This window comes from Theobroma cacao, chromosome 1 (genome assembly GCF_000208745.1).
Source record: "Theobroma cacao cultivar B97-61/B2 chromosome 1, Criollo_cocoa_genome_V2, whole genome shotgun sequence".
In the NCBI taxonomy this organism is placed as follows: domain Eukaryota; kingdom Viridiplantae; phylum Streptophyta; class Magnoliopsida; order Malvales; family Malvaceae; genus Theobroma; species Theobroma cacao.
In genome coordinates, this window is record NC_030850.1 from 1,552,676 (window position 1) to 1,580,631 (window position 27,956).

At 33.8% G+C, this 27,956-nt stretch overlaps 4 protein-coding genes and 2 long non-coding RNA genes across 12 annotated transcripts; 4 read left to right on the top strand and 2 right to left on the bottom strand.

Annotated features, from left to right (window-relative positions):
- On the top strand, positions 3,385-11,600 carry LOC18610924 (nucleolar protein 6). Of its 2 annotated transcripts, XM_018114390.1 has the most exons (26): positions 3,385-3,589; positions 3,693-3,854; positions 4,151-4,316; positions 4,460-4,576; positions 4,675-4,808; positions 4,899-5,049; positions 5,150-5,217; positions 5,696-5,767; positions 6,038-6,153; positions 6,621-6,795; positions 6,876-6,986; positions 7,081-7,159; positions 7,285-7,428; positions 7,526-7,639; positions 7,841-7,962; positions 8,043-8,125; positions 8,204-8,328; positions 8,411-8,531; positions 8,684-8,821; positions 9,230-9,326; positions 9,435-9,560; positions 10,174-10,266; positions 10,369-10,474; positions 10,577-10,719; positions 10,800-10,880; positions 10,982-11,600. In XM_018114390.1, exons 1-26 carry the CDS (start codon positions 3,434-3,436, stop codon positions 11,108-11,110), a joined length of 3,129 nt encoding a protein of 1,042 aa, XP_017969879.1. In that variant the 5' UTR covers positions 3,385-3,433; the 3' UTR covers positions 11,111-11,600. The 2 variants fall into 2 exon arrangements, with proteins under 2 accessions (XP_017969879.1, XP_017969880.1); XM_018114391.1 differs by lacking the exon at positions 4,460-4,576.
- Positions 12,040-13,746, top strand: LOC18610925 (ADP-ribosylation factor-like protein 2). Its single transcript, XM_007046868.2, has 5 exons — positions 12,040-12,241; positions 12,342-12,452; positions 12,610-12,772; positions 12,989-13,069; positions 13,406-13,746. Exons 1-5 carry the CDS (start codon positions 12,177-12,179, stop codon positions 13,541-13,543), a joined length of 558 nt encoding a protein of 185 aa, XP_007046930.2. The 5' UTR covers positions 12,040-12,176; the 3' UTR covers positions 13,544-13,746.
- LOC18610927 (maf-like protein DDB_G0281937) lies at positions 15,231-22,551 on the bottom strand. Of its 6 annotated transcripts, none has more exons than XM_018114165.1 (10): positions 19,148-19,333; positions 18,906-18,984; positions 18,729-18,800; positions 18,259-18,333; positions 17,868-17,951; positions 17,012-17,081; positions 16,845-16,936; positions 16,175-16,216; positions 15,995-16,075; positions 15,231-15,658 (listed from the first exon to the last, which is right to left on the bottom strand). In XM_018114165.1, the coding sequence occupies exons 3-10, from the start codon at positions 18,777-18,779 to the stop codon at positions 15,548-15,550; spliced, it is 606 nt and encodes a 201-aa protein (XP_017969654.1). In that variant the 5' UTR covers positions 18,780-18,800; positions 18,906-18,984; positions 19,148-19,333; the 3' UTR covers positions 15,231-15,547. The 6 variants fall into 6 exon arrangements, 5 of the variants coding, with proteins under 5 accessions (XP_017969654.1, XP_017969653.1, XP_017969655.1 ...); XR_001926236.1 differs by lacking the exon at positions 18,906-18,984 and adding an exon at positions 16,534-16,647 and having other exon boundaries at positions 15,498-15,658; positions 19,148-19,355; XM_018114164.1 differs by lacking the exons at positions 18,906-18,984; positions 19,148-19,333 and adding an exon at positions 22,304-22,551.
- On the top strand, positions 20,286-21,042 carry LOC18610928. The gene is made up of 2 exons (XR_001926238.1): positions 20,286-20,590; positions 20,727-21,042. It is a non-coding gene; the product is annotated as an uncharacterized LOC18610928 (long non-coding RNA).
- LOC18610930 lies at positions 22,567-23,556 on the top strand. The gene is made up of 2 exons (XR_001926237.1): positions 22,567-23,088; positions 23,217-23,556. It is a non-coding gene; the product is annotated as an uncharacterized LOC18610930 (long non-coding RNA).
- LOC18610931 (protein RADIALIS-like 4) lies at positions 23,640-25,019 on the bottom strand. Its single transcript, XM_018114167.1, has 2 exons — positions 24,253-25,019; positions 23,640-23,875 (listed from the first exon to the last, which is right to left on the bottom strand). The coding sequence occupies exons 1-2, from the start codon at positions 24,534-24,536 to the stop codon at positions 23,854-23,856; spliced, it is 306 nt and encodes a 101-aa protein (XP_017969656.1). The 5' UTR covers positions 24,537-25,019; the 3' UTR covers positions 23,640-23,853.

Genomic DNA, 27,956 nt, shown 5'->3' on the forward strand with positions numbered 1-27,956 from the left:
CTCCAAGGAAGTCTAACGACTGTAGCCCTGTAATCTAAAAGATACATTCAGATTTCCGCCTTTTTCTTTTTTTTTTCTTTCTTTCTTTCTTTTTACCTGTCTTGTGAATTTATCTATTAACTATATATTTAACCAAGATTAAACTCGATATTTTATTAGTTAATTGGAAATATTTCCCATGTAGATGAACATTTTTATTGGTATCATTAATTAGTCGCATAAATTTAAATTTTCTAGCTAGTTACATATATTTGTAAGATAAAATAAATTATGCTCATATAATTATTTTCATTCGAGATGTGAATAATATACGTAATTTAGTATTGATATCATTTTCAAAATAAAAAGAACCTTTTTTATGTTAAAATTTGTCATAAATTTTTTAATGTGAATCTTTAATCTCTTAATTTTATTTTGATGGGAATATATTACATTGATTATTATATAAATTTATTTATTTATTTTTGAATGAGATGCCTGGTTAATCAATTTGCAAACGTGGAATTAATTGAACTAGTGTTTTTTTTACATGAAATTAAATAATTAAACATAGAAGTGTATGTATATTGTTTTAACGTTTAATCAAGGACAATAGAAAAGGAAAACTAAGGGAAAAAAAAAAAAGGACAAAAACAACATGATGAATGCCTCAGAATGAGGGTAGGTATCATGCCCTGGATCTAGTCTCCTTGACTCATTGTATGCATGTTCTTTACGTAAACCAATCTCTTTTTATCCTTCCATTTCTTCCTTCTTTTTTTTTTCTTTAAATACTTTGAATCTCTTATATAACCTTTTGCCCTGGAAGTAAACAGATTTTTCCAAACCGAACATGACATATTTTAATGCTTTAAGCTTACGATATGGGCACTCTTTTTCTTCCTTTCCTTCCACCAATTTGTTGTTTTAGAATCATATTCACAGGAACGTTGAATAAACAGTAGGGTTTTGGATCCTTTGCAGGAAAAATTCCATAAACAGGGTAGTACCCTATCGATCCCGTTTTCAATATTTGTTGACTGGTCTTTTCCAATATCTTGTCTGCTGCATCTTTATTCCCCTGGCGCAGGAAAAGTTTGTGATCAGCTGGCAGAAAGCTTTGCGATTTTAAGTTGTTTGAATTACAACTTCCACCTTGGCCCATGTCCTATCGATTTTGGCAATTTAAAAGCGTGACAAATGTCAGATTCCTTTTTTTTTTTTCATTTAAGAGATAAGCCTGAGGAATTTTACACAAAAAATGACAATTGATCATCATCCGATTCCAGTTTGAATTCAGGGCAAAGCTGAACTTTTTTCTTCTTGTCTGTTGGAAAACACGAAAACTTGTACAAAAAAGAGAAATCCCAAGCAAAGGTTTGTACATATATGTGACTGATACTGTAGAATTTTTCATATACTACAATAAAAACAAAAGATGTTCAAGTGAGTTGGTATTCAAAGATCTCAACTCGATGTGATCTCCATATCAGAAACCCCACAATTTCAGGATCTTTGAAAGGCTTTTTCCACCCATGATCAAAGATCAAATCCAATGAACACCCTGTATGAAGAAAGTTATAATTGTTGTCAGAAAAGAAAGACTTGTTAGAATCAGAGAGTGGGACTTTGGAATCAGTCAGTCTTCTGGTGCTGGGCTACAGTATTCTTTCTGGAGACCCTTTTTGACGCTAAGAAAAACTTGTCAATTTGGAAGTTACTTCCCTGTTCTTCTCCATGGCAGCAGGCATGTGTTAAAAGAATAACATTATTTAAACAATATGCAAACAGTGAGAGTTCCATGGCAGCTGGTCAAGTTAACAGCTAGTTTCCTGAGAATTTGAGAAACGTGCCTAGAATAAGCTAAATTTGGAGCCGCTTCAACGCTCGAAAATTTTCCCGCTCTTTATGGCCTTACCTTCTTTAGTACTTGTGAGAATACAAATTTTTAGTAGGGTTTTTGTTTGAAACGAAGTGATACAAACTTTAAAAAGCAGAAGACTTTTCTCGGAATTTACTTGATTATTTTAGCTGGAATTTGGGAACTTAAATTACTTTGAATAATAATAATAATAATAAAACACCTAAATTATTTTTCCAGCTTTTCATGGGCCTAAGAAAGCCCAAAGCATAGATGGGCTGTGGCCTTTTTTTAGGTAGATAGTCTAATGAAACGGTTGCACCCGGATGACAATGGATAATGAATAATCATATACCTGATTTTATTCGATCCAATTATATAAAATTTAAATATTTTATAATTGAGTTTGTAACGAATATAGTTATCAAGTTTAATATTTTTTTTGAATTCGAATAAGATACGAGTATCATATGTTGAATATCCATTACTCTGTTACGTATTTATAATTATATATTAAATATTTAGTCACATATCATAAAATAAAAATTATTGTTTGTTTGTAATTTGTAAAGGACCCCAACTTAGGTAAAAATCATGGTAATCACAAGCTTTCTCAACAAAGCCAACCATAAATTTTGCTATAACTCGTTATTAAAACTTTTTTTTTTATGTCTAATTTCTTCAAATTCACTTTGAAGAAATCAAGTAAAACAAAAGAAGCTAACTTAGGCCATACAAATACTTTTGAAATTTACATTACCATCTTATTTTTTATATTTTGTTTTTGATATAATATTATAAAAAAACTCTTTAATTATTCAAACAAAATTAAATTTTTTTTATTACATTCAATCAATCTCTTATATTTAAATATTTGATCAAATAGATCTTTATAATTAATAATTAATTAATTACAATTAGTTAAGATGTCACTTTTTATTTTATATACATATAGTGCTAACGTGAAAGGTAAAAATGCAACATAGCATGGTATCATGTTATGTCATCATACATTATAACATGTTAGTATGTCACATCAACATCACATGGTGTAGAAAGACAAGTGATATTTTAATTAAGAACAGTTAATTAACTATTAATTATTCAAATTTATTTAATTCAAAATAAAAACATAAAAATTTAATTAAACGTAATAAAAGTATAATAGTTTTATCTTAAGTATTATTTTTTTCTTCACTAAAATTTTTTAGTTCAAATATTTTACAAATATTATCGATTGAATTTGGATAAGTGTTGGGACAATAATAATCAAATTTTAATATATTGGATTCAGATATCATAAAAAAAAAAATTGAATATGGTGAGTAAAAAATAACGGATACCCTGTCCGTTAAAATTAAGTTTATGGCCCAAATATTCTGTAAATGGGCTAAAGCTAGTGCTCTATTCTGAGATCAACCTAATCGAGCCTCTGTCCATTAAAAAAAAAAAAACAAAAGAATTTGGGCCTTATTATCTCGATTGATTTCCTAGTCTCTTTTAACGTCTTTAAACGGTAAAACCCTGCTCCCCCCCTGCTTAAACCCTAGCGGGCTAGCGCAACTCACATCTCCTTTGCAACTTCAAAGAACAATGGAGACTGAAACTTACGTAGACTCCATGGAATTTAAAGTTCAAGAGTTGTTAAAGGAGGTTCGTCTCGAATATTCATCTGCGTTTACTAAGTTCGTCGACGACACCGTTTCCGCCATCAAATCCGCTATAGATAAAATTCCTGAAGATCTTCAGGTATTAAAAAAAAATGTGTTCATTAATTGATTTTTTTTCCTTTTCATAAAATGGGAAGGGAATATAATGAATATTTTATATTTTTAATTAAAATTTTGTGAAGGTTACTGCGGATTGGGCTCCGGGGTTTGTGAGAGATATTGGTGCAGACAAAGTGGAATTTAAATTTAAGAAGCCAAAGTCTGTTGAAATTGGTGGTAGTTATTCAATAGGCTGCGTAGCAAAGCCAGATGTTAACGTGGATCTTCTCCTCCGGTTGCCAAAGGTACATTTATTTTCAATTTGCAATGTTTTGTTTACTATACTATTCAATTAACTTATAATGCCAGTTTCCAATGTTTTATTTACTACACTATTCAATTAACTTATAATGCATAGGTTCCACGCGTAGCATATGAAATGTTGATGAATAATTTTGTTTAGTTTATGCAACTGGGCATAGATTAAGTAAAATGCATGAACTTTGTTTTATCTTTTAATGAGTTAGAATAATTACTATGGTTTTAAATTGGGTTAGGTAAGTGCTTCCTAACGACTTTTTTCTTTTTTTAAATGTGGCAGGAGTGTTTTCATGAGAAAGACTATCTAAATCATCGATATCATGCTAAAAGGTGCCTTTACCTTTGTGTTATTAAGAAGTATTTGAAATCTTCTTCATCAATTCAGAAGGTTGAGTGGTCCACTTTGCAAAATGAGGCTAGAAAACCTGTTTTGGTGGTCTATCCAGGTTTATATCTTACTTATGCTTCCTCAAATTGTGACAAATTGGTGGTTCCTTAAACTAATCTAATCATATTGTGACGAGTTGGTAGTTTCTTAAAATTTTCAAACTATCCCTGAATTAGTGAAATTTGAAAAATGGCATTGTAGCTGCGAAGCTTGCTGAAGTACCTGGGCTTTTTATAAGAATAATTCCCACTGCAACATCTCTATTTAATCTTTCAAAGTTGAACTTGAAGCGGAACAATATACGAGCTCTGAATACTGGTAGTACATAGTCTTCTGTTCATGCTTGTTGTGATTTGAGCTGTATTGTGAATGTTCATCTCTTTATATTGATGATGCATGTTTAAATTTTTATGAAGGGGGTGTTCCTCAGCCTACCCCAAAGTATAATTGTAGCATATTGGAAGACATGTTTTTAGAGGAGAATTCAAAATTTGTTAAGAAAAGTTTCTCTGCATGGAAGGAATTGGGTGAGGCCTTAATCTTGCTGAAGGTATGATGGCATGTACTTTAAGCATTTTAAACATTGGGTTTTTCATGCCTTTACATTGCAGCTGAAATTGTTAGTATGTTTTTGCTGCAGGTCTGGGCTCGGTTGAGAAGTTCGATATATGTTCATGATTGCCTAAATGGATTTCTAATCTCCATCATAGTGTCATACCTTGTGGCAGAGGATAAGGTTAACCATGATATGAAGGCAATGGGAATATTTCGTGCCACATTGAAACTTATTGGTATGCTAAGCTTTAATATTTTACGTGCGTATATATATGTAAGCAGAGGCTCACAAGTTGTCAGATTTAGTTAAAGATTCAAAATATTCTTCTACTGCAGCTACTCATCCATTGTGGAAGCATGGACTTTACTTTCCACTAGCAGGCCCGAATGCTTTCTCAGAGGAGGTCTGTTGTGTGGTTTTCATTGGCTTTTGTAGTTTTTCATTTATGATCCTCGGAATACCAATCTTCTGCATGTTTTATACTATTAAATTCTACCTTAATTTAGACGTTTAATATAACAACAGTTATGGATCTATCATGTAGCACATGCATGTGGATTTTCATCCTCTAGATTAATGATTTAAGTTACCAAAATCAGACATGATGCAGTTTTGCAAACCTTCCAATCAATAGTTAGCACCATTCTTTAGACCTATGTTTGAACATCAAGAAGATTTTCTTCGGCTAGATATAGTGTTTTAAGATATAACTCAATGTTGTGCTGAAGACAGCTAATGATTTTATGATCTTCCAACTAAACATCCTTTATATGCTGTGGTTTAATTGATAGCTGTAGCTGTTTAAAATATGTAACCTTGCTACCCTGTCTGTTACATGGACATGCATGTATGTATTAATTCATTGGGCTTTGGAATTTCAGGGAAATGAGCGACATAATTCTTCAACTCGTGTCAATTTGGCTTTCCGAATAACATGTGTTGCTTATCCTCAGGTACTGTTATTGGGCTTGTGCACTATGCTATATGTTAGTGCTGTTGAATCCTCATATAATTATATAGTTAGAAAGCCTATATGTTAATTTTGTAATACTTTGTATTATTTTGTAAAATTACATCAATGTTATTCTTCTAAAGGTTCCATGTCGATATGTTAACTTTTACTGCAACTAATATGAAAGGCTGTTTTCTTGATTAAATTTCGGACTTCTTTGGACTGCATGAAATTCTTCTAAGAAATGTGTATATTTTCCTCCCATTTTCAGCTCCAAGATGAAGTTGCGTTGACACTTAGGTGTGTAGAAAAATTCAGAGACGGTGGATTTGAGGAAATTTTTGCAACCAAGATCGATAATGCTGCTAAATACGATTATTGCATTAGGTATGTATCAATAATTTTGTGGTTGCTTGGTTGTTACTTCTCGTCTCATAGAAAATGATTGGTGGTAATGTGACCCTGAATTTAGTTTTGTTTTCTCCTGTTTGTGGTTATAAAAGAATTGTGCTTGAGCATTGAGAAGCATCTTGCTTCAGCTGTTTAATTATGCATATTTATGTTCTGTTTTGGTCTCGTAGAACCAAGAAAGAGACTAGGTTGTTATATGGACTATGGTTTATGAGTAACTTAACCCTGTGATCAGATTCCCTTCAAATTTCTAGTAAATAACTGAATTATCTTACTGAATGCTTCTTCCTCTCAGAGCATAGGTGCATAAAATAATCACTCTTTTAAATGATGCATTCTTGTTTCTACTTGTATTTATGATGCTCTGTTGAGGGCTTGTGATATATATATCAGTCATTTCATCTTTTTGTTATATGATTAATTTATTTCTTTGCACTTTTCAGATTGAACTTGAAAGGAAATAATGAGGTTTATGCGCTGGGATTTTGCTTGGATGATGAATGTTGGCGAGTGTATGAGCAGGATGTACACAGTCTGCTTAATCAAGGATTGAGTGATAGAGCAAAGTTTATACGTGTTATTTGGAGGAACACCCATTCAGAATTTAATGTTGAAAATGTATGGAATCAATATTAACTTTAGCTTCTATTTTACATAAATTTTATGATTCTACTCCTAAAGCTGTGTCATGACCCCAGGGCTTATCAGGACTTCATAGTGAGCCATTGTTTGTTGGAATTTCAGTGAGCTCTGTAGAGAAGGCTTTTAGGGTTGTAGATATTGGTCCAAATGCTGAAAAGAAAGATGAGGTAGTTGTTTTCATTTATTTTTTTTAATAAAAAGGTTTATTAAATGATTGCCCAAACTATTGAGTTTGGACTAATCTTCATTGCCCTGCAATAGGCTCTCCTGTTCCGAAAATTTTGGGGTGAGAAGTCAGAGCTCCGGAGATTTCAAGATGGCAAAATTGCAGAAAGCACAGGTGAGAAGTTCATGGTCCTGTTTCGGCTGATGTTAATTGCTTAGGTTGTGTAATTACCCCTTCAAACTTCATTCTCCGACCAAATTTGAAGAGAGGATAAGCCTAACGCTTTCCATTTTTTGAAGTGTGGGAGAGCGAGCAGTGGACAAGACATCTCATTTTAAAAAGAATTATTGAGTTTTTACTTGGACACCATCTTTCTTTATTGAAAAAGGATATTGTCCAAATAGTGGATCAGCTGGATTTCTCTGTACTTCATGGTGGTAAAGGTAATCCCATTAACCATTAAATGCTTTCAGTTGTTTGTTGCTTGTTTTTGGTTAATTATGCAATGGTTTGCTTGCAATGATGCAATCATTTTCTCAGACCCAGTATCATATTCCGGAAGACTTCTTGGAACATTTGAAGAATTGTCTAAACGTTTGCGTTCTATCGAAGATATTCCCTTGAGGGTATCTAGCGTGCAGCCTCTTGATTCTGGTATTTTTATCTTAGGAAAGCTTCCTTATATGTTGTTCTTTTTTTAATATTTTGTGGATTTTTTTTTTTTTGGGGGGGGGGGGGGTTTGAGTTGGGATTCAAGGGATGTATTCTGCTTGTGCCTTGAAGCAATGGATAAACTGCCTTCTGCTGTTTGAATAAGCAGTCATGATTGATTAACTTAATATATCACATTGACAGCTTTCAGGTTTACATCTGTTTTCCCTCCTGAACCTCATCCTCTGGCTAATAAAAAGGTTGATGTAGCAAGACTACAGAATTTCACCCCATTCTCTGTTCAGTCACTCGAAGTTATGATTCAGGTATGTTATTATATGGTCAAATCATTCTTTTCCTTTTAATCTTATTCAGATAGTTGAAAATTTTTTATTTATGCTGATAGTTGGAAGGTTCTGGTAATTGGCCAATGGATGATGTGTCAATTGAGAAAACTAAATTGGTTTTCCTTCTCAAAATTGCAGAGAGGTAAGTCGGGATGGCAGTATAGCAAACGTTTTGTTTTTCATTTTTTCGAAAAATCTAGTTAATGAAGTGTTATGACAGTCTCCAGAATAACTGGGGGATGACATGTACTGCTACTGAGGAAGATGTGGATGTTTTCATGGATGGATATGCATTTCGTCTTAGAATTTTGCATGAGAGAGGCCTAAATCTGGTGAATAGAGAAAGTAAGAACTCTTAGCCTGATGCAAGAATTATTTGTTTTTAACTATTGTGATGTTGAGTTACAGAACTTATTGCATGTTGTAGTTGGACGTGATCAAACAAAGCGGGTTTCATCTGATGATAAAAAGCTTTTCATTCGTGGTCAACATGCAAGCATGATTAATGGATTGCAGTTTTGTTACCCAATATTTGGGCCAGTTGTTAGGTGATAATTTGAATTATGTTAATTTGTTGAGTCCTTTTTCTTTTGAACCCTTTCTTTTGGTTTTTCATTATTGAAATTTATTTTATCTGGTTGAAAGAAAAGAATCTGAATTTTTCCTTAATTCTGTGGATTCTGTTTTAATGTCTACGAAGGCTTGCAAAACGGTGGCTTGCTTCTCATCTCTTTTCAGCTTGCTTGGCAGAGGAGGCTGTTGAACTATTAGTTGCATACCTCTTTTTGAAGCCTCTACCATTTAATGTTCCCTGTTCACGGATCACTGGTTTTTTAAGGTCGACTTCTCTCTTTCACTTTGAAGTTGAATTTAGTAAGAATCTTTCTTGTGCCTCAAAACACTGAACCTTGAAGTTTTTCTTGTTTTGACTAAATATGCTGGTAAACCTGTACTATACTTTCTTTACTGCATTGTGTTTTGTGGTTAAGTTCACTTGAATATGCATTTCTAGTTTTGATTTTATATGGAATTGCTATTGTGAGATCTAAAAGTTGCAACTGAAATCACAAAATGATTAGGATGTATCCTACTTCATAAATGTTTGGTTAATTGACATATATGGCTGTCTGCTTTTGATTGATTCAGCAACAATGTGAAATTACTGCTGTGAAGCGACTATGTAAACTGACAATTGGCATTCCCTTTGCCTTTCATATTTCTTTTTTTTTATTATTATGAATATCAGGTTCCTTCGACTACTAGCAGAACATGATTGGGCCTTTTCTCCATTGGTTGTTGATATAAATGGTGATCTGAGCCAAAATGATGAGAAAGAGATTGAAGTGAGTTCTGTAGTTCGGAAAATGATCAATTAAGAGTATATGATATATATTGTTTCTTCATATTTGTTATGTACTAAGTGGCCGCTAATTTGTATGCTGCTTGTGTAGGATAATTTTATGCAAATTAGAAAAGCTTATGAAGAGAACACCCAAAATAGAAGCAAGGCCATGTTCCTGGCTACTGCTTATGACAAGGCATCTGAAGCTTGGACCAGATGCTCGCCAAACCCACTGGTTAGTGATCCCTCTGCATTGAATTTGGTTGCATTTAACTCCATCTACCTTGAGGCTTTATTGGCTCTTCAGCTGGATGCCTGTGCCATATGAAGCTTTGAAGGGGGGTTAATAGAAACACCTAGGGGCCACTCAGAGGATTGATGATTTATCCTAATGGTTGCCTGCCTGCTTCGTGTGTGTGGGATGGGATGTCTACATCTGTGCCATTATTAGTAATAAGTTGGTTGTTCAAAGACATATATGCCCACTTGATGTTTAACCATGCTATGTTCTCTTTAGTTTTTCTTCCTTGATCTTAGGAATCATTTAAGAATGGAGGTTTTTTTGCAATTATTTTGATATTATGTGAGAGCCATCCCCAACATTGTTTTGTCTGGTGTCCTGCTTTGACAGAATGTGAAAATTGACAATTCAGTACATTTGTTATAATCTATCTTGTAGGTTTACTAGTTTGTAACAAGTTGAAACCAATGAGTTTGTATGACATTCTATTGAGCAATTCTGGAAGAGTACCCACCTTTATTTGGAACAGTTTGTCTGCATACGTTGATTAGTAACAGTAGTAGATTTACTTATTTCTTACAACTGATATATTTTGTTGATGCAAAAGGAGCTTAAAAGGTTGGTGGCTTATGCTCGAAGCAGTGCGAATTTGTTGACAAAACTCATATTGCAAAATCAGACCGATTCCCATGGATGGGAGGTGCGTTATACGCACTTGTTGAATTTTGGTATTGCTTTCCTGTTTTTCTGCTAACACATATTTCTAAACCTGTACTTATTTTGGCCAATTGTTGGCTTGCAGTGCCTTTTTCGAACTCCTCTAAGCCTCTATGATGCTGTAATCCTTCTCCATGGAGACAGATTACCTTACCCGAAACGTCTTCTCTTCACTTCTGAACTGGACCAAGGTATATTCCTGGGAGGGAAAAAGTTTGCACGACTATCATATTCTTTTTTTGTATCAATCACTTGTCATGTTGTTATATGTAATATAATAACGATTTGATCAGGGAAACATGTGGCTCATGGCAATGCTAGCAATGCTTTCCACCCTTTCCTATTGCCTGCTGACATGAAGGGTAGCTTAGAGCAACTTAAAACCAAGCTAATGGTAAACTTTGATCCACTGAGGTGCTTTGTTGGGGATGTAGAGGTAAGTATTTAGGAAAAAACTTTGATGTTTGACCTTTGCTGCATTAGCCTTTTGTGCTTACATATTTTTTACATATGTAGAAAGAGTTCTCCAACAGATTGAAGTTGTGGTATGATTCTTTGGGAGGTGATGCTATTGGTCTAACATGGGAACAGTCAAAGGTATGATTCACTATGCATTATGTGTCTACTGATTGTGTTTCCTGATGCATAATAGTCCACGAATCACATTGAGTTCTGATCTATACATTTACTTTTCAAAGAAACGAGAACGAAAGGAAGAAGAGCTGGGAGGAAAATATCCAGTCGATTTGTTGAGAAATGTAGGTGAACTGGGGAAAGGATTTGTGAGGGATGTTTATTTGATCAAGGCTCCCAAGCTTACGAATTAAGGGAAAAAAAGGTTTAGTAGAAGCCCCAGTCCTAGCAGCAGAAAGACCAGGTGTAAGTAATTGAACTCATAATTTTACTGGATCATGCATCTTCAACTTTGAAGCAAAAGGCCACCTATCTCCAGAGCTTCACTGCTTGCAACAGAATCCTTGCAAACTCTATCAGGCTCGGCTTCCCTCTATATTACATTTGGAGGGAAACAAATTCAAGAAAGCACACCAGTAAAGATGAAGTCTCCTGTAGCTGTCTTTCAACAAGTTGCTGCTGATGTTAGAGCTAGATTTCGTTCCCTTCCTAATTTAGTTGATTGGCCCTTGAAACAAAGTTCTATGTACAAATTGGGGTATATGCCAAACTATTTTAGTTAGTTCATAAGGGTCATCTTTCTATTAAACTAATTGTTGAATGTAATATTCTACACAATTTTGACCATTTAAGCTTTTTTTTAAGGGTGTAATTTAATTAATGATCTCAACTTCTTTCATTTAACTATTTAATGCAATTTACTTAATTTGATTAAAATTTTTCTATGTATCAAATTTGTTAAACATTTGACGGATTATTTAAAGTGTTAAAAAAGTCATATATATGTATATATATACGGGACAAGAAAATTCAACCAATAAAATAAAATTAATTGATAAACATCATGACTTCATAAAATCATAGCTTAATCAAAATTTGCATATTAATTTAGTTTTACTGCTTGAAATTGGATTAAATTGATATGCTAAGATTTCCACTAGATCAATACCATAGTAAGATATTATATTTTTTGAAAATAGACTATTAAATTTTGATTAAAGAAAAATGAAAACATAGAGTAGAAAATTATAGACAAAGATTGAAGTCCAGGTATAAAAGAAACGAACACTAGGGAAACGCAGGAAATAAAGAATTTTTTTTGTTCCCTAAAACGACACCGTTGAAAGTGAAAGTGAATAAGTGATGTATCAACTGTCAAAACTTCTCAGCAAAAATCTCGAAATCAAATTTTCCGATCTGCTGATCAATCGATAATATTTCTTTCTTAGTTTCCTTCGAGCTTTGTTGTGAGCAGAGGAAATGGGGCTTCTTAGTATCATCCGGAAAATCAAGAGAAAAGAGAAAGAAATGCGAATTCTTATGGTGTAAGTCTCTCTTTCTCTCTAACCCTTTTTTGTTTTTCTCTCTTTTTTTCTTGCTCACTCGAAAATTTGTATTTGTAATTCTATCCCATTGTTGCTGCAGTGGGCTTGATAATTCAGGGAAGACCACGATTGTTATGAAGATTAATGGAGAGGACACAAGCGTCATCAGTCCCACTCTTGGCTTCAACATCAAAACCATCAGCTACCAAAAGTAAAAATTTTCCTTTATTTGCAATCTCTAATCATTGACTAGCTAAGCTCACCAAGTGTTCGAAAATATGCTTTCTGGGTTGTCTTTCTTTTTAGTTTTTCTATTAGAATTATGAGTTTTTGTAATCTTGAATCAGATTTAATCTGGGTTTTGGCAGATATACTCTGAACATATGGGATGTAGGGGGTCAAAGAACCATAAGATCATATTGGAGGAACTATTTTGAGCAAACTGATGGTTTGGTGTGGGTTGTTGATAGCTCAGATCTTAGAAGATTAGATGATTGCAAAATGGAACTTGATAATCTTCTAAAGGAAGAGGTATGGTCTTTTTATTTTACTTGTTTTTTCTATCAAATGCATTTCGGTGAAGCTATCTATCTTGCTCTAGCAGTTTTGAGGTTGCTGCAATGAATGTTTAGTGGAATATGAATTACTGCAAGTTAATGCCAGGCAGATTCTCTGGGGCTTGTGGCTTAGGATTTCTTTGTAAACTGTTTTCTAAGAAGTTGTTACCCCTTTTTCTTTGTGTTGCAGAGATTATCAGGGGCATCCTTATTGATACTAGCTAACAAACAGGACATTAAAGGAGCTCTTACACCAGCTGAAATTGCTAAAGTAAGGCTACCAGCTGATAACCACCTTCTTAGCTTCTTAATTTTCAAATTTCGATGTTTGTTAGATTGCAAAAAACTTAGAATGTTATGTTTAGTTCTTTCTTTGTCAAAGGCCCAAAGTCGTTTAGTTGTTTTCATGCTTAGATGCGGCACCTGCTTGATCCAAAAGCTTTTGGATAAATGCCATGTCTATAAACTCTGTAGTATAAGTTTCACATGTTTTGAGCCATTAAGGGTTTTTCATGGAAATGCTGGTTTGTTTTAGGTATGGGAATGTTGTTAAAAATCATTTACTTTTAGCTTAGTTTGTCCTGATCATGGACATAAAAATGTGCAGGTGCTGAAGCTGGAAGCTATGGATAAAACACGGCACTGGAAAATTGTAGGCTGCAGTGCATACACTGGTGAAGGCCTGCTTGAGGGATTTGATTGGTTGGTTCAAGATGTGGCCTCCCGGATCTACATGCTTGATTAGCTTGAATTTGATTTATGTAGAGTGCTGTCATTCTTCACTTGGGACCATAGATTTGGAACCAAGGATTATTCTTTGTTTAGGTGAACTCTGATACACGAAGATAAAAATTTGGAAATCTGCCACAGGACTTAAAATATCAAATTTTAAGATTTGAAATGCATGTTTGCACCAAATCTATCCAATTTGAACACCCTTTGCTTTGATCTCTCTCTGCTAATGGATTATGTCACCAATTCCATCTCATTTCTCTCCCTCACAATTGCATTGATGATCAGTATGCTTTTTCTATCAAAGACATTCTCTCTCTTTGAGGAGCTTTGTGTGTTCCAAAGAGAGGAAAGAAGAACATATTATGAAGGGAAAAAAAACAAGAGAGGAAAATATCCTTAGCCATTTTAATTTTCTTTTATTTTGATTTTAATTAATCCATTAATCAATAATTTAATTTGATAAAAGCAATCAATAATAGGATTGGGAAGTCATAATCAATCCGAGCGAAAATTGCACTAAAAACTACAAGTGAATCATTTCATGTAAAATGATGGATTTCACAAATGCTCATTTTTAGAGTCTAAAATTCATAATTTTTTTTTTCAAATTAAGATAAAACATTTTTTTATTTTACTTTTCAAAAATGTAATCGCCACAGACTTCACAAATATAGTAATGCCCTGGCTCGAACAGATCGTCGCTGATGCCGGCGCCATTGCATGCCTCACCTTCCCCACCCCTCCCCCCCCGATTTCCCTCTTCTCCGTCTTACTCTTCCCTTTCTTTCTTTCCTTTAATTTATTTGTTTTTGGTTTGTTTTGCTTTTTATTTCCAAAAAAAAAACAAATTGAAGTTTCTTTAACGTCAGTTCTCTCTCTTTTTCCTTTAAGAAAACAACTTATTTTTTTTATAAACGTATCTTTTATTCATCAAAAAGTAGGGAAATCCTGCAACTTGAACAGAAAACCAGTTCAATCTTGTTTCAGAAGGTTCATGAACTACAAAAACGTTGGCATATCGAGCTATAAGAAGGAAAGAAAAGTAGAAATGTAGGCATCATAGCGAGCAGAGAGCTGATGGCAAAGTGCAGCAGTTGCTTTCTGAGATGCCCAAGTTTGTTATCAGATCCTCTGTTCCTGTTTCCAGGCAGACATATGATCGAGGTCTGCACTTCGGCCATAAAACCTCGGGCTCTTGGTGCCTGAAGAGGACCTTTTAGCTAGGGATTTTCTTAACCACTGCCATGTTATTTATTGAATCCTCATGGGCTCATCCAATAAGAATTGTCTACAGACATTAGGTTGTTGGGCCTCGGCCCAATAATTTATTTATATTTTCCCTTAGCATAGGGTACTCAATTATCCTTACATTTATATTTGATACGTTTTTCACAAAATATAATCTTATAAATATACAAAGTTAAAAATTAAAAGTCTTTTGAAATATATATTTAAAAATATGAGTATCTATGTTTAAAAGTTCTGAATATTTAAATTTATTTAGTAATGAAGTAACAACATTTCTTTTATTGATAATATATAAAATTTATACTATCTCGACTTGAAAATCTAAATTGAAAATAAATATTATATATTTTATCACATAAATTTCAATCATCCTTTTTTGGATGCAAAATATGGTTACCGAAGGCGTTTGTAGATGGCCTGTTCTTATTATTTCTACTTTACCATAAAAATAACAAAATGCTTACCTTACTTGGTATGGTATAAGCGTCAAATTTACAACTATGGTGCATCATAATAGATTTTCATTTCTACAAAAGACTCTTGCATTTATTTCCATCTTTTTCTGTATTAATGAAACAATTATGAACAAAACGATTAATATCGAAAGAGGTGAAAAATCAAGCAAAATGACTGTTCCATTTGCCTAAGGAAAGGAATAGAAACCTCCCCATTAGAGAGGAACTAGCTATATGCAATCTATTTGTATGAGATTCGAGCCTGCAAATTCCACCAGGGTTCCGAAAATCACTTGCCATGAAATTCATCCTCAGCTCACATTCGGAATGCCCGGGGGTGAACTTTGTAGAAATAGAGCTTCCTGTATAAGTTTTTCTGTGAGAGATTTAGATAGTCCCATCACAGTATCAGTTGCTCCTATCTGCCAAACACCCAACATACGCTATGTCAGAGGAATTCTTGAAAAGCAAGTGACAAATACTCAATCATCTTTGACCAGGTAACCTAGGATCACTTACAGCTCCTTGATGGAGCAGACAGACCGCCAACAATGTTGAGGTGGATCCTAACATTCTATAAAACTATGTAATCAAAATTCGGAAACGTTGGTGTACCAGACTGTTGGAAATGAAGGTAAGGACCAGATAATTTGGGGGGTTTAAAGTCAGTTGGGCATGTCTACGGTGCTCATTATGTGAAGTAGCAAAAAAATATGTTCAATGATAATGGAAGAAAACAACAAGAGAAACAAGCTCACCACTGCTTCAACAAATGGCAATGTTAGAGGATGTTCCAGCATCAGACCTCCAGCAACCTTGAATGGGATTCCTTCATCAATCTGAGCACAGCTCACCATCAAGAACGACTTGAATCAGGTGAAAAGGAATAGCTCATGAAAAAAAAAAATCTAGTGATTACATTTGTATACTAATTTTACCAGGTTATTGATCACCTCATCTGGTATGTCGTGGAAGTAAACCTGTAGGACAATAACCGAGTAGCAATTGACTTAAAGAAAGGTAGCATGATCCAGTTTCCATTTATAGAATGCTTCTATTGAGAAGAGATTATTGAGATAAAATATCTTTAAAAAAGTGCTTTTAAAAGATTTGTCCTGTTGGATGGCAGAACAATATACAGAGATAATTAAAATGTCTATTTGTTGTCTGTAAGGCACTCAAAAGTTAGATAGGTATTCTGCACACAGCATCAAGCAAATGAACAGAAAAGAAAAAAGGCTAATAGGTTATTTCTTCTATTTTCTAACAAAGATTAAAGCAGCTATGTATAACTCACCAGCAATCCATGGGAACCTGGGACATACTAGAGAACCTGTCATTCTTAGATTTCCCCGATGATACAGGCAGCCAAGATGATAAGATGATATCGCATAATTGAGTTAATATTATTCTGCCATAATGGTGCAAGCAGATTGGTAATAGGGAAAATCTAGTTAACTGTTCTAACATTAACATGTCAATTGATAAAATTAAGCTGCACCGGAAGTCTTTACATTTTTGACATGCTGCCTCCATATTAATAAAATGCAATTCATCATTGCTTTTCTACAAAAGCAGAAGCTAAATATATCTGGAATTAGGTAGTACCTCTGCACTTTCCCATCCACCTTTGCTTGCTCCTGTTCTAAGATTAGTCACAAGAACAGATCCTACCACTGCCGCATGGCCCCCAGAATATCCTGCAATCATAGGTGAGCTCTAAATCCATCTAATTCTTGTGGTTGGAACATCACATTGAAGCCCATTAAACAAACCTTTGATATATTCTCGTGCTTCTTCCTCACTGCTTGGTTTTTCTCTGATCATCCCCTTATAGACCACAACCTACATATACAGGTAAGAAATAACCTTATGTAATTTCCATGCAAAACCAAGAAAAAGACCACCAATATTGATACCTTTTCTTATGCTCACCTCTGACATATTTTATAAAAGGCGGGCAAAAAACAATTATAGTAAACCAATAGAAGTTCTGATAAACATGATAAATGCCAACTTAGCACCGGTTAAAGCATATGAGGAAACAACAAATCTATGAAATAAACAATGTTAAGGCAATTTTCTGTCTTACTATGTTGTCTGCTCAGGGGTCAGAAACTAACATGTGATACACTTCTAGATGATAACATGACAAGAAAAGTCAACATAATGGTGACAACTATCACAATAAATTACATCTACAAATCTTTAGCATTGCTGCAGCAGGATCACTGTTTGGATTAAGTAAATCTCTAATGAGACTCAAATTTGCAGGCTGGTTGGTCAACATCATTGGCAGTTAAGAACGGGCAAAAACATGTTTCCTTCTAGTAGAACCACACCACCTCTGATAAGCATTAAGCTGATAGGTGATGATATGTGAATAATATCAGGCTGTATCAGATAAGCAGATAATGCCAAAACATGCGGTTGTCATTAGCTTGTAACAAGGAGATCCAAAATTATAAATCAGCTATCACCGCACTGCTTCTCAATATAGTACTAGTATCTAACACTAAGAGCATGAACAACATATGAATGCTTTTCAGTTGATGATTCTCAGTGCACTTGTTATAACAAAAAAAAATCCCAGAATCCTTTAACATAGAATGAAATCATGTTGAAGAATACCGTATCTGCAGTAATTAATAATGTTGTGTGTGCATCTTCCTCTATTATGCCAGTATTCTGGAGCATTGATATGATGGCATCTGCCTAGGAAAAAGAAATTAAGATAAGAGTAAAAATAGAATTGTCATAGCTCATAAGCCATCAAAATGACAAAAACTGCTGAATGAAATGAAGAGCTTCCTCATCTACTGATGTGCCACTGATTCGGATTCCATCCCATAAAGTCAAATCATAAATTGAGACATCCTAGTGAAAAACTGCTGAAGCTCTATATTGCAAGTTCAAATAAAACATTGCTCTCGTGAAATGAAATAGTAAAGCATGAGCAACAGTGACCTTTGTGAGATAACTGAGAGTAACAATAGGTAACAAGAAAGCAAAGAAGTCATACCTTTGCCTCAGCAAGAGCCGTCACCAAGTCTTCTGGCTTTTCTTTTCTAATACTTTTCTCATCAATATCTGCAGTCTAAATCACACTCTTAGTTAAATTTCTTCCTACTTTGCTAAATGGGAAGAAGAAAGAAAAAAGGAAAAACTTAATTAAAAACCCCATCAATAGAATTCTTCACTAGATGAAATCCAAATACTTTCCCTGCCTAAAAGTACAAAGAAATAAAAAATTTCATGCTTAAAACCCCAATTTTAGTTAGAAAATTTAGGGAGACTCCTTTAAGCCAATGAGAAAAATGAATAAAAACCCAAAATTTTTTTTAAAAAATCATACTTAAAATACCCAACTTTTGTCCTTTAGTTAGAATCAGGGCTCACTTGTTTAAGTATACCAAATTCTTTTTTAGTTCTTTTTCCTTCTGAAAGTCCCCTTGAAAATGATGGATATATACCAGCACCTTAACAACATACCATGATTGTAAACTCATATCCCATCTCAGATAGAATTCGCTGCCTAGCCATTGATGAAGAGCCCAATATCAGCTGTCATCAAATATCCATAGTAATTAATTATGAAGAAACGGAGGATGATTTATGTCAAAAGCATGGAGGAGACAGTCCAAATTTTTAAGTAAAAACAATGCAAACCAATTCCAAAGCAAACGATTTTCACAAACTTTACGGTTGAGCTCTGTTACATTGAAAAAGCATCAACCCTTTTGATTCCCTGAAAAACCAAGTGCTGTTTTTCATTTAAGTTTTTTTGCTTCAATCCAGAATAAGAATGAACAGCAAGAAAATGCATAGAAAATGAAGGGATTTTTGCCTTCTTCGTTTCAAATTTTACAGAGTTTTTAAGGAGAATTAAGGTATAAACAGTAGAAACGAACCTTAAAAGATGATTCTCCAGCAGCCATTTCCCTCTTTCTCCCTTACAAGTTCCGCTTTCTTAGGGACTCTGTTGCTTGGATAAGCTGTGGCTTAAAACTTAACTACACTGCCAAACAGTTCTTATTTTTTTGCGTATCATCTACAGTTTCACTTGCTACGGTTCATTCGATTTCTTCCTCGGAGAAAGTCAACCAATAAGGATTAGCCACGAGAGCAAAAGGCTGTCTTCCAAAATCACCCAAACTCTTCCTCTGCGGGACCATATCAAGGGTACGATGCCGTGACTTTGAAGAAAAAGCGAGCCATTATTTGAAATCATATCTACCGTACGGTGTCGTCTCCAGTAGAGTCACAAACAAATACGCCGCCTTTAATGATTTTTTTAACCCTAACTTCTTTCCCAAGTACCACTCTTGTGGCGCAAGCTTAGTATTTTCTTGGACTACGTATTTGCCTTTGAATCAAACACAGTAGAAGATATACAACCCAATTTATCTCTCTTGCTTTAACCTTTTCAAATCGATTTTGGGTCAAATTTTCACCCCTTATTTGCTTGAGATTTGTCATTTTTTTTGCCAGACTTATTGTTAATTTCGAAGCCTTCCTTGTTAGGTGCTAGACCAGATAGAGTCCATGAAAATCGAATCCGCTACGCAAGCCCCAGAATCTGAATCTGCTCCACGTTCGATCTCTTCACGCGGAAGGGTGAATTATGACAATACAAGGCTTGTTGCTACTATGAGGAAATCTTTATGTAGGTGGCAATTTCTCTAGGAAATGAAGGAGACTTAGCGACATGCTTATATGTAGTAATTGGGCTTGTCAAAATTGCTTTTAAATGTCCAATTGGATTAAATTTGCAAAAAATGAACTTGATGCAAATTGCTATGATTATCCTAAAGATGTTTTGATTGCTTCATTAAGTTATTGAATCTTATTTTATTTAAGTAAGTTAAATAATTAATAAACTAATTAATTACTAATAGTCCAAGAAGACTTATAGCTTAATGCAACTCAATGGCAAATTCTAATTTAATTAAAAGTTAATCTAAGAGTTAGATTACAAGTCTTTTTCTTTCTCTATTTAAAGGATACACGCAGGATACTTTGATCAAGTATATCAAGAGCCCTCTTTCCCTTCAGCCTTTTCACATCCTTGGGTCAAATTTTCACCCATCTTTTGCTTTTGATTTGTCACTTTTTTTGCGAGACTTAATTGTTAATTTCGAAGCCTTCCTTGTTAGGTGCTAGACCAGATGGAGTCCAAGAAAAACCAATCCGCTACGCCAGAGTCTGAATCTACTCCACGTTCGATCTCTCCATGTGGAGGGGTGAAATATGACAATGCAGGGCTCGTTGCTACTATGAGGAATAGCTTTAGTCGGTTTATTCATGCTTCCATGGATGAACACATGACTTGTTTCGTAGAATCCCTTGGGCAGGTGATTATTACTAGCATTATTGATTTTTTGTTCTTTGCCTAACAAGATGAATTCAAAAACAAAAACAAGAAAAAAAGAGATTCTTTTGTTCTTTACGTGTTGTTCTGATTAATGCCTTATCTTTGGTGGGAAACAGCTGCTTGACAACAGGGAGTTCGGGAGCTATACTGCCTATACAAACATGTTGATTTTTTTCCCAAAGAGCTGGGCTTGATGAAGCTGAGAGTTCTCTGTGTCCCTTTCTATAGTAGCAATTAGCAAGAAAATAAGTAGTCTTTGTCATGCTTTATTTTGAGATGTGAAAGTTAGGTGCAAAAGCTTTTTAGGGGAATGTCATATCATTGTTTTTTCCTTTTATTTCTTAGTGGCATAGGAGAGAAGGTTATGGATCTATTGCCTTTTGGTGTCAAAACACTGTTTTAATAATAAGTAATTTTATCTTTTCATATGTACTTGTGATTTTGTTCTGTTCTTGGTAGCCAAAATCATAATCTTCTATCTCAATTCTTCCCCTATGAACTGTAACATTAAGGTTGATTTTAAGCCAATGACAGGTAATACAGATTACTTGATTATCTATATTGGATGAGAAAGATTGGTATGCTGGGGTAATGCTTCTTTATATATAAACAGAACCGAGTATTACAGATCCAATGAGCTTGTATGACATACAAAAAAGTTGATACACTCTTAGATCATGACATGACAAGCAAAGTCAACATAATGGTGAAAACTATCACAATAAATTACATCTATAGATCTTTAGCATTACTCCCTCTGCCCTCTGCCACTAATTAAAGGATCATCTGTTGGGACAAGTTCAACTAAAACATTGCTCACATGAAAATAAAATAGTGAAGCATGAGCAAAAGTGCACTTTGTGAGATACCTTTGCCTCAGCAAGTGCCGTCACCAGGTCTTCTGGTTTTTCTTTCCTAGTACTTTTCTCATCTGTATCTGCAGTCTAAATACATATTTAGTTAAATCTCTTCCTACTTTACTAAACTATATAAAACCCATCAATAGAATTCTTCATGAGATGAAAGTTCAAAGAAATAAAAAATTTCATGCTTAAAACCCCAATTTTAGTTAGAGAAAACTAAGGGTGACTTCTTTAAGCCAATAAGAAAAATTAATAAAAACTCAAAAAAAATATTTTAAAAAAACCATACGTAAAAAACCCCTAACTTTTGTCCTTTAGTTAGAGTCAGGGCTGACTTGTTCAAGTATGCCAAATTCCTTTCTAGTTCTTTTTCCCATTTAAAGTCCCCTTGAAAATGATGTATATATACCAGCACCTTAACAACATACCATGATTGTAAACTCATATCCCATCTCAGAGCCATTGATGAAGAACCCAATATCAGCTGTCATCAAATATCCATAGTAATTGATTATGAAGAAACGAAAGATGATTTATATCGAGAGTATGGAGGAGACAGTCCAAATTTTCAAGTACAAACAATGCAAACCAATTCCAAAGCTGAAGATTTTCACAAACTTTAAGGTTGAGCTCTGTTACATTGAAAAAGCATCAATTCTTTTGATTCCTTGAAAAACCAAGTGCTGTTTTTCATTGAAGTTTTTTTGCTTCAATCCGGAATAAGAGTGAACAGCAAGAAAATGCGTAGAAAATAAAGGATTTTTACCATTTTCGTTTCAAATTTTACAGAGCTTTTGACGTGAATTGAGGTATAAACAGTAAAAACGAACCTTAAAAGATGATTCTCCAGCAGCCATTATTTTCTCTCTTACAAGTTCCGCTTTCTTAGGAACGCTGCTGCTTGGATAAGCTGTGCCTTAAAACTTAACTACACCACACCAAACAGTCTACAGTTTCACTTGCTACGGTCCATTCGATTTCTTCTTTGGAGAAAGTCAAACAATAAGGATTACCGACGCGAGCAGAGGGCTGTCTTCCAAAAATCACCCAAACTCTTCCTCCGCGGGACCATATCAACGGTACGGTGTCGTGTCCCTCAGTTGACTTTTGGGGAAAAAAAGGAGCCATTGTTTGAACTTTGAAACCAAATCGACCGTACGATGTCGTCTCCCGGTGAAGTCGTAAACAAATACGTTGTCGTTTGATGATTTTTTTACCCTAACCACTCTCCCAAGTACTACGTATTTGCCTTTGAATCAAACACCGTAGACTATATATAACTCAATTTATCTCCCTCACTTCAGCCTTTACACATCGCTCATGGGTCAGATTATCACCCGTCTTTTGCTTGAGATTTGTCACTTTCTTTGCCAGACTTTTTGTTAATTTCGAAGCCTTCCTTTCCTTGTTAGGTGCTAGAGCAGATGGAGTCCGAGAAAAACCAATCCGCCATGCAAGCCCTAGAATCTGAATCTGCTCCAGTTCGATCTCTTCATGTGGAAGGGTGAAATATGACACTGCAGGGATCGTTGCTACTATGAGGAATAGCTTTACTCGGTTTATTCATGCTTCCATGGATGAACACATGGGTTGTTTCGTAGGATCCCTTGGGCAGGTAATTATTACTAGCATTATTGATTTTTTGTTCTTTGCTTAACAAGATTAATTCAAAAAAAAAAAAAAGAGATTCTTTTGTTCTTTACGTGTTGTTCTGATTAATGGCTTATCTTGGGTGGGAAACAGCTGCTTGACAACAGGGAATTTGGGAGCTATAATGCCAATACAAACATGTTGATTTTTTTTTCCTAGGCCCTGAACTTGATGAAGCTGAGAGTTCTCTCTGTCCCTTTCTATAGTAGCAATTAGCAAGAAAACAAGAAGTCTTTGTCATGCTTTATTTTGTGATGTAAGTGTGAGGTGCAAAAGCCTTTTAGGGGAATGTCGTATCATTGTTTTTTCCTCTTTTTTTATTAGTGGCATAGGAGAGAAGGTTATGGATTGGATCTTCTTGATATCCAGAATTATAATCCTCTATCTCAGGCTAATTTCAAGGCAATGAAAGGTAATACAGATTACTTGATTATCTATATTGGATGAGAAAGATTGGTATGCTGGGGTTGGCCTAGTGGGAAAAAATAAGAACAGATCAAATGAGTTTGTATGACATAAGAAAAAGTTGATAGTTAGATTTATCATTTCTCATGGTGTCCGTATATGGAAGGTGGGCACAGATAAGATCATTACACCAAAAAAGGAAGAAAGGGAAGACAAGAAAGAATGTAAAGCAAGATAAATGGGCAGCCTTTTAATTGCTAAACAAATTGATAAACCTTTCCGGGGAATAGCTAGCAGCCTCTACTGCTACATTGATCATTCACCATTAGAGCTTTAGATGCTTCAATCTGTAGAAATGAAAATAATAAAATAAAAAAAAATTAGCGCAACATCAATAGATAACTCTACTGTAACAACTTTGTCAAGTTGGAATGAATCACAGTATGGGTGAAATATTACTTATTAGGATGAAAATGGAGAATGAGGAGCATGTTTTGCTAAAGGCTCTGGCTATCTGATAGTGTGTACAAAACAATATAAGCTTCAAGTGCAGATTAGATTAAAATCTAAGCTTAATTATATATCTAGGATTTCATTCCTGTGGAAGGGAAGTGGGAGATGATGCTTCATCACCCCAGCGACTAGAAAGTTGATGCAGCAGAAGCTTAATATATGTGAAATTAATGCAATTTTGAAACCAGTACATAGAAATCTAAACAGTTACCTCTGCTCTTCATTGCTAATGTCATTGATCCTGCTGCTTCCTTCATTTCTCCTGTACTTAGGAAGGCGTACTTTGCCTGATTCAATGCGCTTGATGTCATCTAAAAGGATTTCATACTGCCTCTTCACTTCCTGCTCGTTTGTCCCACCAACTAGCTTGGCTATTTTTTGCCATCGATCAGGAACATCTGTATCATATATTGCCAGAGCATTCTCAAACATTTTGTTCTGCTCAGGAGTCCAATTTGAGTCGTAGGTAGAGGAAGAAAATTGGCTAGATCCCATATTGTTACCAGAAAAAAAAGGATAATCTAGTTGCTAATGACCAAAGGCCTTGATGATCAGTGCTAATCTTGATAGAAGAAGAAAATATGGAAGGGAAATCCAAAGGCATAGAATCATACGGCGGATAAGTATGCACTGTGATTTAAGATAAAAAGACTTAAATGAGCTAAGAAAAACTAAATGCGGGCACCGCATAATCCGGAAATCAAGGCTTTGATAGGTTGATGGCAAGTTGCCAAATAGAATTTTTTCAGCATATTTTATATGACAATTTAAGCATCCAGAATATGAAGGGAGAGAGAGAGGTTGGGATCAACATTTCCAAGGATGGTCAATTTCTTCTTTTTCAAGGCTAGTCATTTAAGGTATAATTTATCAAATTGTAAGTACGATGTTGTGATAATCTATACACCATTTGGGATTTCTTAAATAGATAAATGCAGTTAACATTCTTGAAAGAAATGAACCTACAGGCCTGTTAACACATTATATATAATAATTATACCTAGTCAATTTTGAACTTGTCTTCCTCCTCTATACCTAATTACCAATCTAAGGTTAATAGGTTAATAAAGAAGGTTAGCTAAGTTCCAAAACCCACTCCATTCTTCAAAGAACAGAGGAGGGAAAAGTGGAAAATTATGCTGAAAGCTGTGTGAGTATTCTTGAAAGTTGAAACTTTTGTAGTAGTGCATACCAGAAATAGCCAAGAATTTGGATGTTTTTCTGCATATGTATCTTTAATTAATTATAGCAACGTTTGAGGATCATATTCTGGTTGGTTTCCTAACAGTTTCTTTTTTATTATGAAGAAGACAAGATGCCCTAATGGTCAAATAGTAGTTGAGTAGCAATGAGCAACAAGCCCTTAAACTAGTGATATCTAAGGAGGGGTTAGGGGTTTGATCTCTAACCCAATCCTGGAATCTTTATCACGGGCCAAGCCAATCACAAAAACAAATTCAATGCGTGCCCTGACATCTACCTGTATTAAACAAGAAAGATCCAGATCCATGCTTTGTCAGATCCACTCTCATGACTTTTTTTTCCATGTTCAAAATCAATCAAAATTTGTAGAGCCCTAAGAAATTGGCTAAACATCACACCATCTCATCTTCAGTTATTAATTTTTTTTTTCTGTCAAGTTGATCTATATTCTTTATTGACTAAATGCAGTGAACATTAATTTCCAAGTCTCTTTTTAAGTTTGTACTAGTCCTTGGATGAGATGGGTGGCCTCATCCAAAGAAAGAGAGAACTTTGAAAACTATGAGATGATGGTGAGGAAGATAAGGGTGTCAAGGTATTTCATGTATCAATTTCTAACTACAAAATTTGACTGCTAAATCTATTTTTTTTTTTCCAAAAAAATTATGGACTAAATGCAGTGAACATCAATTTCCAAGTCTCCTTATCTGATGGTATGATGGTGAGGAAGATAAGGCTCTCAAGGTATTTCAAGACTGCTAAGTCTAATTTTTTTTTAGTTTTGTGATGATATGATGGTGAGGAGGATAAGGTTGTCAAGGTATTTCATGACTGCTAAGTCTAATTTTTTTATTTTTATGATGGTATGATGGTTGTGATGGTATGATGGTGATTTTTTTTTTCCAAAAAAGGTCCCACTGAAATTTGAACTTGGGTTATTGGATTCAGAGTCCAATGTCCTGACCACCAAACGATGGGATCAAAACTACTTTAAGGACTACAAATATGGTTTCCTAAGGCGACAATCATAAAACAATTGTTTCAACCATCCTTCAAAGGGTGTGGTAAGGGTCGCGCTTCAACGTCAAGATTCCTTGTACTAAAAAGAATCGATGTTTAGATTCGTTTAGTAATAAAAAATAATTTGTTGGCAAAAAAAAATCGGTATAAAATTTTTATAAAAAAAATTAGTGTTTTTTGTTATTTTGATAAATTATTGAAAACATTTTTTTATCATTTGCATCATTATCTTGTAAAAAACATTTTTTTTTCATTTAAGTATTAAGATGATAAATAAGAGTGATTACAAAATAATGATGTCATTTGATTTTCACTAATTTGAAATTAAAATAAATAATGTACATAAAAATGAGTAAAATCAATAATAATATTTCTCAAAATATTTAATTAAGTATCTATAACTATATATAAGTGAAGCTAATACTTTATCTTTGCACCATGTGAAGTGATAGTTTTATATCGTGAGTAGCACTAATTGATTGACATGTGAGTTAGTTGAGTTTAGAGGCTTTCAAGCGTGAGTTTGGTCTTTTTGAACTTTCGCTCTAAACGCGTGGCTTGAGTATCATGCCTGTTTTTCATTTTTGAATTTTTCTATTTCTCAATATATTTTATTTTATCAATTCTTCTATTCCATCTAAATTTATAAATTTTTCTATCAATTCTATTATCTTATCCTAAATCATGAGATTTTAAACGATGGATTAGATCGTTACTTTTTACCTTAGGTTTTTATTTTTAAACTTGTGAAACTATATTTTCTGGGTTATAAGCTTTGAGTTATACGTTATGCATTGTTGTTGACCTGTAAGACTAATAGTAGTATTTTCATCATATGCTTTAGATAAAAGCCAATGCTTTTCTTGAGTAAATTATCTTCCTTTGAATGAAAAATAATGTATAGTAATTAAGTTATTTGGACGTAGTTAATGGATGTTTATAAATATCAGTTAAGTATGTTCGTATTTGAATATTTTGTTTAGTGATTAGTGTAATATAAATATTAATACTATCTTAAATTTTATACAATGCTAGTTTATCATTAAAGTTAGTTCTAATTTAAAAAAAAATTCTATCTTATCATTGTTTACCATAACATTATAAAAATGTTAATACTTATCAATGGTATATGAGATTCAAAACCCATATTTATGTATATTCACTATAAAAATATTAATATTTATTAATTATGTAAGACATCTAAAACCTACTTATGTGTATATTTTCTAAAAATATCAATATTTATCAATTGTGTATTCATCAAATAATAATCATTGAAATAATTTTTATTATAATTATTTAAAAGATTTATTTAATTTATTAATAAAAATTAAATTACATTGAATAGTTTCATTAAAAAATGTTTTTAATTTTAATAATAGTAAATAATTTAAATATTTTTAATTTTTAATATTTAAATTAAATATTAATATTTATTAAATTTATATTTTCAAACTTAATATAATTTTTTTATTTTTTAAAAAATTTGTTATATCCTTTAGAGGACTAAAACATTAACAACACGTTTGGTTCGCGGAATAGATAGGAATAGAATAGAATAGTTATTACGTGGGAATAGAATAAAATAAGTATTATGTAGTTTGGTATGATGAATGGAATAGAGTAGGAATAATTATTATGACTTATTACAGTGTTTGGTTGGTAACAATAGCTTTGGAATAAGAAAAGAAT

Excerpts from the sequence above, each read along its gene's own strand:
- LOC18610924 (XM_018114390.1), top strand. The coding sequence starts at position 3,434 with ATGGAGACTGAAACTTACGTAGACTCCATGGAATTTAAAGTTCAAGAG. Across the intron at positions 6,154-6,620 it reads AAATACGATTATTGCATTAG|ATTGAACTTGAAAGGAAATA; the intron begins GTATGTATCAAT and ends TGCACTTTTCAG. Across the intron at positions 8,532-8,683 it reads ATATTTGGGCCAGTTGTTAG|GCTTGCAAAACGGTGGCTTG; the intron begins GTGATAATTTGA and ends ATGTCTACGAAG.
- LOC18610925 (XM_007046868.2), top strand. The coding sequence starts at position 12,177 with ATGGGGCTTCTTAGTATCATCCGGAAAATCAAGAGAAAAGAGAAAGAA. Across the intron at positions 12,773-12,988 it reads ATAATCTTCTAAAGGAAGAG|AGATTATCAGGGGCATCCTT; the intron begins GTATGGTCTTTT and ends TTTGTGTTGCAG. Across the intron at positions 13,070-13,405 it reads CACCAGCTGAAATTGCTAAA|GTGCTGAAGCTGGAAGCTAT; the intron begins GTAAGGCTACCA and ends AAAAATGTGCAG.
- LOC18610927 (XM_018114164.1), bottom strand. The coding sequence starts at position 22,330 with ATGGCTGCTGGAGAATCATCTTTTAAG. Across the intron at positions 18,334-18,728 it reads GATATGAGTTTACAATCATG|ACTGCAGATATTGATGAGAA; the intron begins GTATGTTGTTAA and ends AGTGTGATTTAG. Across the intron at positions 17,082-17,867 it reads TATTAATTACTGCAGATACG|GTTGTGGTCTATAAGGGGAT; the intron begins GTATTCTTCAAC and ends CTGTATATGTAG.
- LOC18610931 (XM_018114167.1), bottom strand. The coding sequence starts at position 24,536 with ATGGGATCTAGCCAATTTTCTTCCTCTACCTACGACTCAAATTGGACT. Across the intron at positions 23,876-24,252 it reads ATTAGCAATGAAGAGCAGAG|ATTGAAGCATCTAAAGCTCT; the intron begins GTAACTGTTTAG and ends TCATTTCTACAG.